We start from the raw sequence: 19,073 nt of genomic DNA on the forward strand, positions 1-19,073 counted from the left end.
TGGCATATGAAGTATGGTCAAAATAAGTTAAGAATACAACTGCCATCTTCAATAGCCAATAAAGTAAAATTTGTAACTATAAACAAAAGACTGTTTCAAGTTAATAAGGCAAAGTACAGATTAAAAATAAAGCTGATTCTAAAAACCAGAAAAAGTTAATGCTACAGTTTATGCATTTCAAGTTTCAGCAAGTTTTCTAGAATTGCATTATTAATACTGGTGTTGATGTGCAACTTACAGCCTGAAGGCTCTGCTTATGAAGCTGTTCATGAAATCACCGTATATAACCACAGACTGTAGTACACTAAGAGTGTTCTTGCAGGGATTGGTTTGTTTTTACAACTAACAGTTTGTGATTTTGTTATAGTTTCACATCTGCATTATAATCCGGCAAAACCAGACATTTCATGCTACAAATTGTAATGACAATGCTACAGCACCGCACATTTATTTAAAAGATTAGCTCAGAATTTTAGAGCTGTTGTTGCATATGAATGATTACTAAAAAAAGGAAAAGGCAGGGGAAAATGAGGAAAATGACACATTAACACTCTTCTATTAATTATGCTAGCATCAGTTTATGGAATAAAAAATAACCCATGGGTTATTTTTACTCAATTTAGAACAGCCTTTACATTTAATTCTTCATAACCTTAGTGAAGCTATATTAGGACAATCTGAACTGTGCAAGCATTGGAAATGGAACTGCAGAGACAGCCAACCCCTCTGTGTTATCCACGTTGGTTCAGCAGAGCTGAACCTCAGCTCAGACATACAATTACATTCTGGTAGCATACTTCCTACTGAGATGATCACCTAGGCACTACACCAGACCTGAACCAATTGCACCTACTTGTGACATGCTGGAAATAAGTACTTCCAAATGCAAAGGTTGGGCAATGGACGCAGCATTGATATTCCTGTAGCAGATTTCTGCCACCAAATGGATCAGCAAGTTCAGTTTTGGCCTGTACTACTACTCTGTGCATCTACTGGTAAAGCAAACACCCTACATGCGACCTTGAGTGGTCGCAGCAGTTTTCTTAGCTCCAGTATGTGTTGTGCAATAGAGATGGGTTGATTTCTGAGCTGCAGCCAATGCAGGCAACATGGCTACCATCACCCAATGAAGAATTTAATGCCAAATCTGTTGAACCCATCCTTGATACGCCTCCAGGCACTGTGATACTTCTGTATCTGTGAAAGTTTTCTTCCATCAGAGCGAAAAAGTGTTTCACTACCACCTGGTGAATAATGGCAGTTTTCTACAAGGGTACCCATCCTAATCATAAACATTCAGAATACAAAGCCTGGAACAGAAAAAAAAATGAAATTTAATCCTTTGGAGTTAAGGATACTGAAATTAACCTCAAGCTTTTGACAGGATGTTTTTTTTATGGTTAAAGCCAGTTCTGAGTAAATGTCCAAGTTGTCCAGAAACCTCATTCTGTACAATAGCAACTGCTTAGGTAAAAGCTTCAGAACATAAGTAAGAACAATATTCTCTTTTGTTATTCCAGCCCCTGGTGATTCATTGCTTGCTTTCTATTAGTACTTGATGAATTTTACTTTTCAGGTATTTGATTGTTTCTGAATCCATGTAAGTTTCCTACATCTATATGATACTGTTGCAGAGTTATGCATTTTGCTATAAACAGTGTGAAACGTAACTCAATTCTTTTGTTCTGAAAGGCTATTCGGTGCCTTTATTGTCTGTAATAGAAAAGACAGTAATAATCATTCCCCATTCACTTCCTACATGAAACATGTTTTTATCATACTTCCGTAACTCCTTTACCAATTGTTTACAGTTTTTAAACCTCAAAGACACCAATATCTTGATTATTTTTTGTTGAAGCAGAAGAGGTCATAAAATGCTATCATGAGCCCCAGACAACCATTCAGGGGAAAAAGAACTCCAAATATCCATAGCAAACATGTAAAGGATACATACCTGGGGTTGCCTTGCAGTTTACCTTCTAAGATACCAGCGCCACAAGCTTTGTTCACATCAGAGTATTACAAACTTGAAAAATGTATATAATTATCCCACTTCAAAATTAAAAATATAAAACTTCCTAAAAATGTAGACAAGAATCATTTGCCTCCCAACTGAAGGCAAAGAAACAACAAACAAATATTTTTTTTAATTCTACATGGAATAGTCTATAAGTTTGCTTGCACTCTAGAAGATTTTGCTTCGGAAGAATTTTGAAAATACACACGGACTGACTTTAGTTAAATTCAGTTTACACACTAAAAAGTCTGAGTGTAACTACAAGCAAACCAAACACAATACTGTGTACCATACACAAACATGCCACACTTACCTGTCACTGAAACAATATTTAGCAACCTTCTCATGGTCTGAGGACTGATATCACTGAACCAATCCTCTGTAACCAACAGCTTGGTCAAATCAAAAGACATCTGGCGGGTAATGGTACGTTGTATCTGGCGTCTTCGGTAAGTATCCTGATAATGACACGAAAAGGCAAAGAATTCCGACTAGTATTGAAAACTTTAATGTATTTGAAATACTTCAGTTTTACTTGATTATATAGTTAGAACCTTTGTGAGAATATGTATCTGTGAGGCTGCCATTTATACCATAAAAATATTTATCAAAACTTAATTTTGATTTAGCAGCGTAACAGTTGAATGTGGTTTCCATATAAGCCAAGAACTGAGAAGAGTTACACGCTTTACTTCCATGCCAACTCTGAGAGGGTAAAACAGAGCAACACAGTGAGATACTTTGTATAAAAGTTACTAATTTCAGCATTGCAATCACTGTTTCCTACTACCTCTATAAGAAGTTAATGCCATCCATTTACTAATTACATCCTAAAATTAAAGTAAACATCAAGTTCCTCCGCTACAGAACTCTCCAAGTCTCTACCTGTGGCAGCACAAAAACCTCAGGATCTTCAGACTCTGCATTGCTTTTTACTACTTCCTAGATACCTTTTATTCAACCACTTTCTGATTTTACATAAAGATGGGAAAACAGAACAGAAAGCAGAAAAGAAAGTGTGGTGGACATGTTGCAGTAAAAGTCTAGTACTGTAATATTCTAAATTCCTTGATTTGCTCAATTACTGCCCCTTGTTGATATATCCTGTAACCAAGTGATACCAGCCTTGTACACAAAAATTCAAAATATACATCGATAAATAGATAGATCATAGCTACTGCCAGTATGCTGTACCACCTCATCATTCACAGAGAGCTGAATTTCAGTATTTGTGGAAAAGAGTACTGGTGAGGAGTGCTTTTTCCTCTTTGATAGAGCACCAGTCTAGTGATTTAAGAATGTACTTTTCCTACATGGATCATTTACAATAATTTTGTAAGAATCATTTGATAACTCTTCCGAGCTGACATAATTAAAAACATGAAAGAAAAAGAAAATAATAGAAAAGAAAAAAAAGGTATTACCAGCATGTCCATCTAGTCTAAAAAGCTTTCTCACCCGCCTATTGAGAGCAGTTTTGCTACCAAGCTTGCTCATTTCTCCAAGACTGTTCTGAGAAACTCTCCTGTCAACCTCTTCATGTAATCCTATGGAAAGGAAAATGAATGGCAGGCATTTTTCTCCATTCATATACATTTGACTGACTTATAAAAATAACATTAATGAGCTACCAATTATTTAAACAGTTTGTTCCAAACCTAGATATTTGGAACATTGGTTTTGGAACTCCTGCATAACCTTACCTGCATTGTCTGTATAAGGAATATCTCCATTGGTTGTCGAAGCTACCATCAGTTTTTTTGCATTACTAAGCCCCCTGCTATTCAGAAAAACAGGCAAATGGACTATGTTTCGCATGTAATCATGTCCATTTATGTTTGAATCACGTAGAACACTGTTGAGATTCTGGTTAATAGCCTTTATAATAATGTGTGGGTCACTTGCAAAAATAGCAATAAATGGGCCTTTTGAAAACAAGACTCGCACCTGTAAAGAAGCAAACAGTACACCTCGTTAATAATAATTAATAGTAACTGTGGATCATTTGAACATCTGACTCAGCATTTTATATTCATTCAGCTCAAGTTATAAGCTTGAGAGGACAAGAGATGTACAGACATGTCAGTTTCTTCAATATGAGGTATCTAGGAACTTATCCACAACTAGGAATAAGTATACTTGACAAATTAGCAGTAGTAGCTAGAGTCGAAGTCATCACCAAGAAGGTATCGTGCAGTTATGTCCTGGCTCCCCTCAATATTTAGCATTTAAGTATTTTTCATCTGAAGTAATTCAAAAGTAAGTACAAAAAACTCTACAAACATCCAAAGTTTGTTGCAACAGAATATTACTCTGCAATAATTTACATTGATTACTTCAAAACTTGTCACAGGTATCAACAGGTACAGCCCTACTGGGATTTAATTTTCAACTTTAAAAACCCATTGCTCTTAGTACTACAGCTATGCCAATACACACAAACATTAAAAGACTACAACACACAGCATCTGTATACATGCCTTCTTTCTACAGAAAATATACAACAACTGTATGTATCTGAGCTCATCTATGGAAAAGATCATACACATGATCCAGAGATCATTCTTATACAATGATCAACTCACAGTATCGAGCATTTGTAAAACTTTATCCTGTTCACAAGCATCCAATCCATCAATAATTACAACAAGTCTTGTTTGGTTCTGAGTGAAGCTGTCAATGGTTTTTGCCATTCTGGCCATCAGTTCCACTTCACATTTCAAAACCTGTAAAAATGAAAAGCGAAGAAGGAAAAGACATCTCTATAATACTTAAAACTCACAAAAATGCACACAGTTCCTTTTGCAGATTGCTACTTATCCCAAAAATACTTCAGTAAGATTACAAAAATAAACACATATAAATATCTAAACTGAAAGTCCTAAAATGTCACTTCCAAAATTTTAATTTCCTGTTTGCACAGAAATGTATGACATATTCCACTTTAATGTAACAAGCTATCCTTATTTAGATTCCATTACAATGTTATTTAAAAATAAAGTAATAAGCACTGTAAATCAGTATTTCAAGAGTAAACAAAGGGGTATTTGTAGCTTCAGCTAATCCACTTACATATAACAACTACCCTTAACATAGAAACAAAGGAGGAATTCACCTGTCCTAATTTCAGCAACTAACATATAGACATTAAAATCTCATCTATTTGCCACTACATTGATCTTGAATGTGCATATTAACATGACATAAGTTATATGAATAACTCTCCACAACTACCCACGTCTCTCACTGCAAAGGATAAACCTAACTCCTAAATGGCTGAAGTTATGCCAGCTAAATATCACTCAAAAGACAATTGTCAAGAAACACAGTAGCAAGACACAGATACTATCTTCTGTGCTACAAAAATACATGCACAACAAACTGTTATACAACGTATTAACTGTAATCTACAGAGGTAATCATCACAACAGGCTGAGACAGTTGGGCTTGTTCAGCCTGGAGAAGACTCAGATGAGACCTTAGAGCAGCCTTCCAGTACCTAATAGGGGCCTACAAGAAAGCTGGAGAAGGACTTTTTACAAGGCCACATAGACATAGGACAAAGGGGGAATGGTTTCAAGCTGAAAGGGGAGGTTTAAATTAGGCATTAGGAAAAAAATTCTTCCCTGTAAGGGTGGTGAGGCACTGGCACAGGTTGGCCAAAGAAATTGTGGGTGCCCCATCCCTGGAAGTGTTCAAGACCAGACTGGATGGGGCCTTGAGCAATCCAGTCTAGTGGAAGGTGTCCCTGCCCATAACAGGGTGGGGGTGGAACTGGATGATCTTTTATGTCCCTTCCAACCCAAACCGTTCCATGATGCTAGAGTTTATATTCAAATAGAAGTGCTCCCTTCAGTAAAACCTCACCAAGGCTCATTCTAATGTTGTAAAACTTGGCCCGATCAAATAAATGGTGCCTCATCTTGAGAAGGCTATGGGTTTGGAGTTTTGTTTCAATTCTTTTAATGGCCAGTGCATGTAAATACTTACCTTCATGAACCCCTCACTTTTCAACTTGTGAAGCTTGGAGGCAGCGTTGTGAAGACGTTTTCTTTGAGAATTCAGAACTGAATCCATCACTTGCCACCACGTGCGACAATTCAAGATAAAGGCCAAACCAACAACACAGGTAACCGTTATAAGAAAAACATTCACAGTCATGTTGGCTGGTTCTACATTAAAAATTGCCAGCAAGGCAATTGCAGAAACAACACAGGACAAGATGAACAGGAAAATCACAAAGGATGGGAGACAGCAAGTTTTCTTCCATTTCTTTTTACCTAGGAGACAAGAATTTGCTATTAAAATGAATGTAAAATGTAATTTCAAGTGAGTAAAAAAAAAATCTATTAACTTACATACTTCTCATAAACACTAACTTGCACAAAAAGTCACTGCAGTATAACCAACCAGTCACAAACATGCGGAAAAAAATTGTTTAAATTTCCCAGAATTCTTGGAAATCCTGAAGCTGATATATTCCCTGAATCTTCAGTTCACTTCCATCATTTCAGGAAATCCATACCAGATGGAAATGATCTTTACTAAATAGATTTCAATCAGTAGTATCATCCCTTTTGTGGTCTCTCTCAGTAAGTGTATTTATCCAAGGTCAGAGAAGCTGAACTCGAAGTAGAAAGAAGTCCTCTATGAATTGAAAATTACCCTCAAGAACTCCCTTTCTTCACAGTATCATACTGTGTTCTGCATATTTTTTCAGAAATCTGCAGACAGGACAGAAGAAAAAAGTTTTTTCCATTTGGATCAAGTAGGAATATTTCATCCCATCTGATCAGCACTGATTACAGGAGTTTATGGCTTTGGACCAACATTTGCTATACATTATTTCCAAGAATAAAAAGTAGACACTCACAAAAGCATTGAATTAAAATACAATAAACAAAACTTCTCTTAGCAATACATAAAAAACATTTCCCTTTATCTGACTCAGACGCAATTGCTATGAAAAAAATACCATGCTGCATCTAGAAGGATGCAATATAAATATGCATATCCATTGACACCTCTGAAAACTATACTTCACAGAAGATATTCTTTTCTTATATTAATAAAATCAAGATGAACAGAGAAAACAGGGCATTTTTCTCGCCAAAACAATACAAAGAGCTTCCCCTTCTGTATAAATTTCTGCATGGCTACAACGGTTTCTAACAAGAGCTTATAATGTGGCAAACAGAACCCTTGATAACAGTGCATTGACATGGAATAATTGGAAATGTCATTCAGGTAATAAAAACCTTGTGTATCTTCTGTCTTGAAAACTCGAAATAGCCTTGTTGCTAAGAAACCAAATTCCCTTTCGCAGGCATCAGAGAGGGTAGCAATCATCTCAGCCAATGAAGTTTCTCCACCTACACTGGACAGTCTATTGTAGTCAGTGAACAAAAATCTGAGATAGAGAAAAAACATGGTTTTGTATACTTCGGAAACCTTCAAATATTTTCTGGCAACCAAAACAAAAATATTCCCACATCTCTGCAGCTGAAAAATTTTTCAAGTGGCACGAAACATAAAATACTTAAATACTTATTTCTTTTTTTAACTTCTACATGGAATTTAAGTATTTATTTCTAAACTCTACTACATGGAATTTAAATATTTCTTTATTTCTTCTTGTTATCAACCTCCTCTTTGCCCCACTTCCTATTGTAAGACTTGATTTCTTAATAAGGTAACAATGATCACATCACTAACAGCATCTCAAACAGCAGTAAAAACATAAAAATATCTTTATGATACCAAACATAATCTTGACAAGTATTTTCAAAACTCCATCACAAGCTATTTTCAAATACTTATTGAGGATTAAAGAAAAAAAATCAGAACAAGATCACATAATAGCATCATGAGGCTAAAATACAAGTCTCTAAACAAGAGGAGTAAACAAAACTATAAAACACATGGCATAACTTTTCTTGCTTTTAGGTAAGCTAGAAGCTGTGAGCAGTCTGATGCTCTGCTTAGGAAAAAGGCAAAAAGACATCAACAGAAGTAATCAGTAAAACAAGCTTTAAACTTAATACATGGTAAGCTGTAGCAGAAAACTGAATTCTTATTTTGTCTGTTAGGTATATTTATTAGTATGATAATCAAAACCCCTAATACTGAAAAGCAGCAGCTTTCAACAACTTTGCCACAGGGTAGTGAAAACACCCCTATTTTCTTCACTCCTAAAAATTTCACTACATGCTCTCCCAATGCTACTGTTTTTCAAACAGAAATCTCAACCACTTTTCATAGGAAGATAAACACACACATTAATACACGCAGTTTTAAAAGTATCAGAGTGAACCTGAATTATTCATTCAAGAGTAAATAAATGAAATAACTAACCTGACAGGTAAAGCTTTAGTGGTTTGCTCTGGTAATTCTGGTGGGTTCACAAACATGAGTTTGAGAAGCAACTCTAAATATCCAATATGTCTTGCCAACCTCGCACTTAACACCCAGGCCCAGTTCCACCTCTCACCTTCCCTTCGGCCACCAAAGTAAATTACAGCTGAAAATAAGAAAAGATGTTACAGCTACATTTTAGTCAATGTTCACAACCGAATGAACTATGAAGTTTGAACAGATAAGGTACACAGTTGTGTAAAAAGAGTTGAATGAATTTTTAACAGTTAAAGCTAAAAATGAGAAGGGTAAGAGTAACATAATGAAGTTAATACACAAAAATTGGCTGTTTTCAAGAATGCCCTCTCACAAATTACATGCAAAACACAAGGAAAGGGTCTGAAGGGGTCCTATTTTCTACAAAAACTTTTAGTATTTTTTTTGAATCACAAAACATGTCTACAAAGCAATACTGAACTACAAAACTAAATGAAAACTTTCACAAACTTCATGTAAGACTTACTAAAGAAAATGTAGAGAACCGCTAATAAGCTGAGTGACACTGCTATTCCAAGCTTTGCATCCACTGTGAAAGCAAGCAATAAACCCAAACCTCCACACAGCAAAAGTGTGAGGAATACAATAAGCCAGGAGAACTGAAACAAAGGTTCAATCTGCTGTCCTGCAAAAGTCTTCATTTCATCTAAAATGAAAAGACAAAGACCGCTTAACATGTGAAATCGTTCTAGAACAGAAAGCAAAAAGGGTATTATAATGATCATCTTTGAAATGAAACACTTTTTCACTAAACTGTACAACTTTTTCCCATTACTGCTTGAATTCTTCTTCAAACATTCATTCAAAACTATAAGTTTTCATCCATGCAATGACCGAAACCATTCAAATACATAATACTTGCTTGCACTGCTTGCTGCAGGCTTTCTACTTTGAAAGTGTATTAAAAGTCATGCGATCTCCTATCCTCCTTCAGAAGCTTAAAACATGTTTTATGACCCCAAGAAAAATAAATCCACCGTATCTGTCAAAAAACCACAACAACCCCCAAAGCATCCATCACTGAAATCTGGACCATGTTCCTCAAACAAGCAGATATATAACAGAAGATGTAAAGGCCTCAGCATCTATTTCTGTTTGCTCATTCACAATTACTAAAATAGGAATTCCCAAAGAGACTTATTTAGGATCTATTGAATAAGAAACATTAAACACACAATTCAGAACAAAAAGATGAATGAGGAACAGGAAGAAAATAGTGAAATAGGCATTTTAAAAATGTAAGAGCTCTTCAACAATAAACATTAAAAATGCACACCGCTTCTTGTTTATGATATGGGGCATGAGGTGAACAAAATAAAAATGCAGAGACCCCATTCTGACTAACACAGAAGCTTTAAAAACACCGAAATCACAGAAAGCAAGCAACATCAAGACTGCTGTAAGTATTCTGAATTATACTGTAACATCTCAGAAAAATCTCCTTCTTTAGAAAAAGCTAAAGCTGTAAATAAGACGCCTATTTCCACTGTGAAAAACATTGACTCTCTTCATTTACTGCATTTGCCTTCCTGTCATTTCAGAAAGTTCAAAAAGCTCAAAGTAAATAAGGGGAAAGGGGAAGGAAACTGGACGCAGTCAAAATACACTACAGGGAAAAAAAATGTTAATAGCCTGGAATTTGTTCTTAAACATTAAAAAAAAAAAAAAAATATATATATATATATATATGACACATAGAAGGCACAATAAATAAATACTGCAGTAAACCAAATCCAATCCTGATCTGACACACGAACACCCCCAGCAAGGCACATTTAAGCAGCATGCTTTTAGCAGTACCTAAAGGGTAGATTCATTACTGCAGAAGCCCAGAAGACAATAGACAGCAATACTTAAAGACTGTCTTGATATTGTACAAATGAACAAAGCACCCTATGGATGAACTGACCACACTGCAATTTAAATCCTTTCATTACAGAGACTAGATACAACATTACATGGACCTATGTCTGTTGCAAAAACTAGTAATTCCCATGTGTTGCTTTTCATAGGTAAATTCTAACCTACAGAAAATCAACTTTTACCTTCCAGTTTCTTGAGCAGGAAAGATTTTCCACTACCCCACTGTGCATATAAGCCTACACAGATAGGTGGCTGCATTGTTGGTTCACTGAGAATATCAGCCAAAGCACTGCTGTACAGATCGTAACCCAGCATGTCACCATCGGATTCCGTGGGAGACAAATGTCCTGTAATATATATACTATGTTACAGATCCTTGCTTTAAGAAACCTCAATACGACAATTTTCATACCTAAAATCATGACAGGTTCACCTATATTTCTACATATACTCCTTCATAAAATAACTGTTATTATTGGCACATTCTTGCTCAAAAGAATTTTAAATCATCCACAAAAATATCATATAATTATCAAAACCATCAAAGCTTACCACAAAAGGCTCAAACAAAATCCCAAATCACAGCAAGTCAAAGAAAATAAGTCCTACACAAGCAAGACATAAGTAAAAATGAAACAATCACCAGAAGTTGCACCATATCTAGTGCCAAAAGTCAAAAATAAAAAGTGCATTTGACCGTTGTTAGGCTTTTAGAATGCTGATTTTTTTTTTTGCTGATTTTTTTTTAATGTTCTATTAGTTACAACATTAAAAAAACTAAACAGTTACCGCTTTGCCATGCAGAATTGAATAAACAGGATTCTCAATATACAAGTGGTAAAAAGAAAAAAAAGGATATAAAATTAAATACTTATGCTTACTGGCTCCAAATATCTGTGTTAAAATACTCTTCTGGTGGCTACAATCAATATTGTAAGGTGTTTCTCCCGCTTTGTTGGGTCTGTAAAGCAATCTACCATCTTTTGGATTTCTTAAGAGTAATTCGGCAAGCTTACGGCTTCTTCCACGAATGGCAATATGAAGTGGAGTATCTCCTTTCTGCAATTAAGTGAAAAACTAATAATATCTAACACGAATTCTTAAGAGTATAAACAGACCATATGTTCCAGTTGTTTCAGATGTGTTATTTACTTAAAATACATCTTAAGGTATTCTCAGCGGCATTAATGCCTTACGGCAAGCACTTTTTCCCCTTGACAAAGCATTACAAAAGTTTCAGAAAAGACATGTGAAAAGGCAGTTCTTATAATGCTAAATCTAAGGCACTTATCTTCTTTCTTAAACATGTACAATGATATCTTAAGGCTCATGAAAACTGTAGTCTCTATTTAGAAACAAGTGTCTACTAGGAAATTCAGAGACCTGTTGAGAACAAGAGATACTGCTTGTTAGAATTATTTCAGTGTCTGCTCAGACTTCTAACATTAAAACAACATTATTACTTATTTGCCCTAAATTTAATACAAAGAGGTTAAAAAGGTATCAAATAAATGTTTCTGTGTCTAAAAGGTTTACAGTTAAAGTAAGTAATGCATAAGAGGACAGCAACAAACCATTGTATTTGTCCTTGGCATTGTTTAGTTTAATGTCTACTAATCGAAATCAGTGACAAGTAACAACCATTCTCTATGCTCTTTTTCAAGTGTATTAAGAATTAGCATTATTATCTATGAAATGTTTACTCCTGACCCAGATTTTTTTCTTCTCATATTGCTAAAAGCAACCTACTGCAAAACAAAAAATCAATATATTAATGGTGGGAATTAACTCATATTTAAGTATTCTGACCTATATAATTATTAAGCGTGTGGGAGACTACACATTTAAGCATTAAGGTCTGTCTGATTATTAAGCGTATGGGAAACTCTTTCTGTATTAGCCTTGACAGATCACGACAAAATTCTGCTGCAAATGTAAAATGATTAAATGCACTAAATAAACACTCTTTACCTTATCTACAGCAGAGACCTTAGCTCCTTTATCCAGAAGAAGCTCTACTATTTCAATATTTCTCATCTTGGTTGCCTTTATAAGTGGTGTTTCTCCATCCTAAAAAGGAAAAGTAGGCCTAGTAAGATCTTCTCTGTATATTCAAACCCGAGCAAAAACTAGTGATAGCATAACAAAATACATCTCAAACTTTTAAGATAATTCAGAGCAAATTACAGACCCTGTATTCTAGATTGATTAGAATCACAGAACAAAATACATTTCTATATACATTCAGTGTCAAAGAGAGAAAAAACAGATTCAGATATAACACAAGATATTTCAAAAGAGACTCATGGAAGAGGTGATTCACTGCTCTACATACTACCCCTTCTATTTGTTTTATTCCTGCACATGCAGTAAAAATGGTGGGTTGAACTTTCATGTTTAGTTGTATCAGAAACCTCTTTCTTCAGTTTCCAGTAGTGCTCTCTACTCTATTGCTGCCCAGGTCAATGATGCTGAGGTGAAGTACCCACACTTTCCCTGCTATTGAGTTTTAGTAGTAGGTGATGTTTATCAACAAAGGGGACATTACCACTGCTGAAAATAAATTCCATATCTCAGAAGAGTATTAGGATCTTAACATCACACAGGATTTGAAAAGAGAACGGATATTAAACAAAACAATTCAATTAAAATTCTAATCATCACCTTGGTACACGTTTCAGTATCAGGGTTGCATTGCAAGATATCCCTCACCATTGTAGCATTTCCTTTCTCAACTGCCCAATATAAAGCAGTTTTATTATCCTGGGAAAAAAAAAAAAAAGAGTATTAAATGTTAACAGTACCGTCATTCAGCTGGATTAATTTAAAAAATTGTATATAAAGTATAACCATTATATTGAAAACAGCACATAACAGCAAATTTGAGCATAGCTGTAGGAAAAGGAAAACACCACCAAACCTAACTGGCACACTAATAGAACTGAGAGGGGAAAATGGAAACCTGGCTAGAGAATACAAATTACTTTAAAAAGCCATGCAAAACATATGAAGAGCTTTAACAATCCAAGCAGATTCAACCTTTCTTGAAACAGTTTCCGAAACTATACATATTCAGTTGTAACTCAAATATTCAAGTTTTCTAATCAAGTAAACCCACTTTTTCCAGTGTTGTCCCTTTTTATTTTAGTCATGTTTCTCTGGGGCTTGCTTTCTTTTAATTTAAAAAAGAAAATTCTCCTCTATTAGAACATGAAAGTGGTAACCACTTTTAAGCCTTAAAAAAAAAAAAAATAACTCCTTTTTGTTCTCAATTTTACAGTATAGCTTTAATAAAACTCCTGAACTGGTTGGCAGGCCTAAAAACAGGCCATGCAAGCTGAAAGGCTGTAGAAGAAGATGGAGATGAAAGTCAACACAAAGCACCAGCATGCAGATCAACCATACACGGTACAGCTGAAGCAGGTGGGATGGTTGATAGCTGCAAATCTTCCTGTGTCATCTTATTTTCTTTTTCCCCAGTGATCTATCCCAGAAACTCTCCATGCCTCCAATCTTTATGTAGCCTAGTGACTGCACCATGACTCTTTCTGTTTGATGCACACTGTGTAGAGACATTTAAGAAAAGCCTCTGAACACACACCTCCTTCTAAGCAGGAATGGCAAAGTCCGCCTTGCAGCCTTCTCCCTTGCTTGTTTCTTTCATTTGCAGCAATTTCTCTCCCACTTGTGGGCTTCACTGACTTTAAAGCCTGTCTTGACAGTTTAACAATCCCAGTTACTAGGATTTCTTTCTTCTGGTCACCTGAGTCTCACGTCCTCCATCCTTCCATCAGGTGGCTTCCAACAAGACACCAGCCTGAGAAAGCTGACTCCTGACCAGCAACATCAGCTGCACAGCCAGGGCTTATCAGAAGGGCTAGAAAGCACACCAAGTGCAAGTCCCCCACAGCCCCAGCACTCACTCCCAGAGCCCTGTAGTCACATTCTATCTGCTCCAGGTCTCCCCGACTAGTGCCCATATGAATGAATATATGCAGCAAGGAGCACAGTTGCTGTACAAGACCCTGCAATCTTTCTGGAACATCACAGATTTGGGCAGGCAGCATATCTCCCCAGATTAGCTGGTCCTAATCTAAAGATCTGAAGCGCGCAGCCAGAATCCTCCTCTGATGGTATTCACCCCTGCTGTGTCGACAAGTTTTCTCCGTATGTTTTCTCACAAATGTTTTCTCCAGATTAACCACTGCAAATGGCTATACAGACACCCCTACAGAGCCAGAAGTCACAAGCTTCCCGCCCCCGAGGAGGCTGGGTCCTCTTGCTACTGCTGTATTGCCTTGGTCATATCAAAAGCTCCACATTTTCAGACCCACATCTGAGACACGCAGTTCCAAGTTTCCAATAGCAGGTTAAAGGAAAATATCCAAATGCTACTTTTTCACCAAACTAAAAGCTTCTTAGCTTCTTGAGGAGGCTCTGCACCAAGAGCAGGAACTGAATCTTCGCAGCTTAGTGACCAAGTTAGTTTTGTGTTAAAACTTGGCAGAACATATATGCCTGCAAGTGGAGTGATTTGAATAGTCTCAAGCAAAAGAAAGCAAGTTGACTGCACAATAAAAACAAATATCATGCTGAATAAGAGAGCTTTCAGTAAAAAAATAAAAACCTTAATCAAAGGACAAAAAAAGAAGGAAGGGGAAGATAAAAAGCATGGAAATCGCTGACAACACTGCTTAACATGAGAAAGGAAGTTAGTGAAGGAGACAAGAACCAACCAAGCACAGTGACAGAACTGCACTGACAAGAGGTATAATCTAAGGTGTATTATATTTTCATATATTGATAGTAAGAATTAAAATATTAAGTATTAAAATAACAGTACTGGGGGGGTAAAGTATTTCATTTTTTAAATGGTTCAGTAGTGCAGCTGAAATAAGCTCAAGTTACATCTTTTACTTTTCAACCATTATACAGATTAACTGAAAAAACTGTTGCTTAACAAGTCACTGCAATTACATATGTCTTAGATCTTAAAAACTGCAGAGCAACATGGTGTATTTTTAGTGTCTGATGGGCATCTGAGTTTCCCATAGAGTAGACTGAGCAAGTTTTTAAAGCCCTGGTTTTAGAAACACAGTATAATTGTTTGGTATTCAAATTCACATCCTGCTTAAGAACTACTCCAACATTTAAGTCGTACTTTACCTGACCTCTGATATCTATATCAGCATATTTATGGAGCAGGGCCCTCACAATTTCCACATGACCTCCTCTGACAGCCCCAATCAGCACTGTATCGCCACTCTAGAAAAATAGTGAAAAAGTATTGAAGATGAATTAATACTATTTAGCAAATAAAAATGCAACACAGAATAAACTATAGCCTCAGAATACACATTATGCCTATTTACATTAAGAAATCTGCACCCATTTTAAAGATACAAAAAATAGTTCTATATCTGCAAAAGAATCAGAAGACAAAATTCTGGACTCTATTTTTTATATTTTTTTGCAAAGAGATTAAATATTATATACTTATGGTAAAAATCCCACCCCAAAAATAGGTCCACCTTAAACCACTATCTTAGAAAGTAACAGCACAAACTAATAATGAACATGACAAAAATCTAGCTGTTCTCTATGTTCATAGGAAGACCAATCACTCACAGTAATAACTGCTTTACAATCAAACAAGAATGTTGGCTGTCTCCTGTAGATGCTTCACAACCGACAAAAGCATTTTACAGGATTTTGTCCCTTTTTTTGTGCAGGTTTGACTGATATCCTGTTCATATGCCCTATGCTGGTATAAAGAAAAAGAAGCAACAGCCTGATTTTATCTCAAATTGATTAAAAGAAAAAATATTTCGCTGTGGTAAATGGAGTTGTATATATGTAAAACAAAGCTACAATTCTGCTTAAGGCTTCTGGTTTTAACGCACTTAAGAATAGCCAGAATTTCGAAGAATGAAATTGTGACATTATCTAATACTTCCTTTATGATAAAACAGGAAAAATAAATAAAAGTAGAGCTAAATCACAAGTGTGGAACTCAGTTAGAAAGCTCACTAGTATCAGATCCCCTATCAGTCACTGTTGCTACATACCTGGCCGCAAAACAAGAGATTTTCCTTATCAAAACCTACTCCAGCATCTGAAACTAAGACTACTCATTGTTTGATGTATTTTTGGAATACAGTCAGCTAAACTGAAAGCTGTAACTTATCCTTCCTAAAAGCACACAAATGCAGACAGATGTAGAATTCTGTGACAGAAGAGGTGGGAAAGGAGACTGCAATGTATTTTCTTAAATATTTAAGTTTTGCTTTGATATGTCCCCAAGATCAAATTTGTTGCCACAAACAATACTTAAGCCGTTATGTACCGAGCTGCAGAAATGCACTAAGCTGACACTTGAAATACAGGAAAATGCATCCAAAACACTTTTAAAATTATGAGGCAAATATTAGGAAGTTTTCCTCTCTTCTCTGCAACACCAAGCTATTAAATTTAGGGATTGGGCATTCAGCCTCAGAACTGTATTACTGCTCTGAACTGAACCCACTTATCTTGACAGAGGCACCTAAGCTTAGATGTCTAACCACATATAGCCCCAAGGGTGTGGTGCCTGGCCTGCCTCTGACGTTGCAGAAAAGCTTATCAAGAGGACACTGCAGACAGTTCAAGCACCTACAAAGCAAACAAATAAATCCCTGAGTGGCTAGAAAGCAGATTCATGCCCTGGGCACTGCCCATACTGCATGCCTCTACTGAGCAATGCAATATCAGCCCAGGCACACAGTGCAGCTTTCAACAGTCACATTTACATGTCTTAACCCAGAGCTGAAGTCTTCCTGTAATATATGCAAGTTTCCTGGTCAAAAGTTTCATTGTAAAATATAAACATAGATGCTGAATGAAATAAATTCTGGGGGTTTTTAATAATACCCGTTGTTCTACAATTTTAACAGCATTGCCTCGTGTGTTAATACACAAACCCCCCACACCAAATCTGCAAGTTAGTTCGGTCTTATGTTAGAGATACAACAAATATACAACCATAAATCATTTCCATGCCCTAGGGAAACTCACAATTCAAGAATCTCAAAGAAAACAAAAAAACCAAAACAAACAAAAAAAAAGAGTAGTTTCTATAGTTTCTCCTTTACCTTCACACAGCAACATTTGCCACTGAACATACTTGTAAAATAGTAATACATAAAAATACCCCTAGGTGGCAGCAAACTTAGAAAGCCAGTAAAACCAAAACCATATACCCACAAATTCATGTACGCTGGTATCTCAACATATATTATTACTAGATATATATATAAAACCACAACTATGAATCATTTGAAATTAAAATTTACTCACTCTATCTGGAATGTTCACATAAGTTCCAGCATCAAGAAGATCCTGCACAATTTCAGTATGTCCCTCCTTTGATGCAATCATCAAAGCCGTATTTCCATCTTTATCTGTTAAGTTGACATTTGGGTTCCTCTTCAGTATTTCTTTTACTGAGTCAGTGTAGCCACCCTTCACTGCCACAATAAGTGCAGTCATAGAATTCTTTAAACAAAGCCAACAGATTTCATTGTAGAGTGGATATAGAAATCATCATATCAGCAGTTTAAATAACAGAACACTCACTGACATTCTTTTCTTAACCATCCAACTGTTACTTCAGTTTTATGTTTTAAATTGCACTTGCTATGCTTTTTTAAAAAAAGTAAATAAACTAAGTACTATAGTTGAGAACACTTCAAACGCAAACAATAAAGCTCAGTTTATTCTATCTCCCAAACGTTATACACTCGGCAAAATCATTTTCTTGTCTTATGGGAACATGGTGTCATCAGAGTACCCAGGTCTGTCAACACTGTTCACAAAGAGGTTTTTTTGAAGAACTTCAGAAATAATCATATGAATACCAAAAGTTGTCCTAATTTTTCACTTAGCTTCGATTGAGGGTTTGCGGTTTTTTTTAAACAAGCATTTTAAGTGTCTTATACAACTAAAAATAAAGTCTGTTTTATTTAAAAACAATACGCAGCTGAAACCTTCTAAAAAATTTCCTATTTCTGAAAAGGCACCACAGCCATTATTATTTTCAAAAGACATTTTGTGCTCAATTTACTTTTCAAATATCACCAAGGAATAAGTTGTTTGATGTATCAGGCTCGGGTACAGAACAAATTTTGATAGTGTTAACCTTCAGAGAACAATAACCTGAATTCATTTATAGTCATTAAAATTTACACTTTACATAACAGCGTGTCGCCTGTCAATACAACTCCCTAGTTACAGAATATTTTCATTAAAAGGCAAAACGAAGCCTTTTAATAAAATCTTCACACGTAGCTTGCAATTAGCTGGAAAGTAATATATTCCAACAACAACATTTCATCCTGTTTCACGTACTTCTTGGTATTTGTATTATAAAATGAAACTGGACACAGACGTATATACCCACACCTTAACCACTGGAAAACGAACAGTTACTTACAGCTCCTTCTTGATCAACATCAGCTCCCATCTGCAGTAAGTATTTCACACACTCCAAATGACCCTTCCTCGCTGCCCAAACGAGTGGGGTAGTTCCATACTGAAAAAAACATTTATAACATTTTATCATATTGCTCTCTGTATTTAGTATCCCCTACAATCTAGTATTTATCCTATACTTTATTGCTTTAGTTTTTACAAATATATAATTTGGTCTCATGAATTAACACAGGCATTTGAAAAGCCATTTTGACTTTTTCTTTGTAAATGATAGCTATAAGAACTATTTTTCTATGCAACCTACGATAGCAAG

The 19,073-nt window shown here is 35.8% G+C and overlaps 1 protein-coding gene across 3 annotated transcripts in view; it reads right to left on the reverse strand.

The window, feature by feature from the left end:
* The window catches only part of KIDINS220 (kinase D interacting substrate 220), a 76,035-nt gene that overhangs the window by 38,847 nt on the left and 18,115 nt on the right, over positions 1-19,073 (reverse strand). For all 3 annotated transcript variants that reach the window (XM_030490963.2, XM_030490962.1, XM_030490964.1), the window contains exons 7-21: positions 18,762-18,860; positions 17,627-17,824; positions 15,458-15,556; positions 12,956-13,054; positions 12,263-12,361; positions 11,173-11,350; positions 10,474-10,638; positions 8,895-9,074; positions 8,372-8,537; positions 7,276-7,427; positions 6,008-6,297; positions 4,603-4,743; positions 3,721-3,964; positions 3,476-3,564; positions 2,331-2,475 (exon numbers count right to left, since the gene is read on the reverse strand). In XM_030490963.2, coding sequence (XP_030346823.1) covers positions 2,331-2,475; positions 3,476-3,564; positions 3,721-3,964; positions 4,603-4,743; positions 6,008-6,297; positions 7,276-7,427; positions 8,372-8,537; positions 8,895-9,074; positions 10,474-10,638; positions 11,173-11,350; positions 12,263-12,361; positions 12,956-13,054; positions 15,458-15,556; positions 17,627-17,824; positions 18,762-18,860 — 2,344 coding nt within the window. The remainder of the gene's footprint in view (positions 1-2,330; positions 2,476-3,475; positions 3,565-3,720; positions 3,965-4,602; positions 4,744-6,007; positions 6,298-7,275; positions 7,428-8,371; positions 8,538-8,894; positions 9,075-10,473; positions 10,639-11,172; positions 11,351-12,262; positions 12,362-12,955; positions 13,055-15,457; positions 15,557-17,626; positions 17,825-18,761; positions 18,861-19,073) is intronic.

This window comes from Strigops habroptila, chromosome 6 (genome assembly GCF_004027225.2).
Source record: "Strigops habroptila isolate Jane chromosome 6, bStrHab1.2.pri, whole genome shotgun sequence".
Lineage (NCBI taxonomy): Eukaryota > Metazoa > Chordata > Aves > Psittaciformes > Psittacidae > Strigops > Strigops habroptila.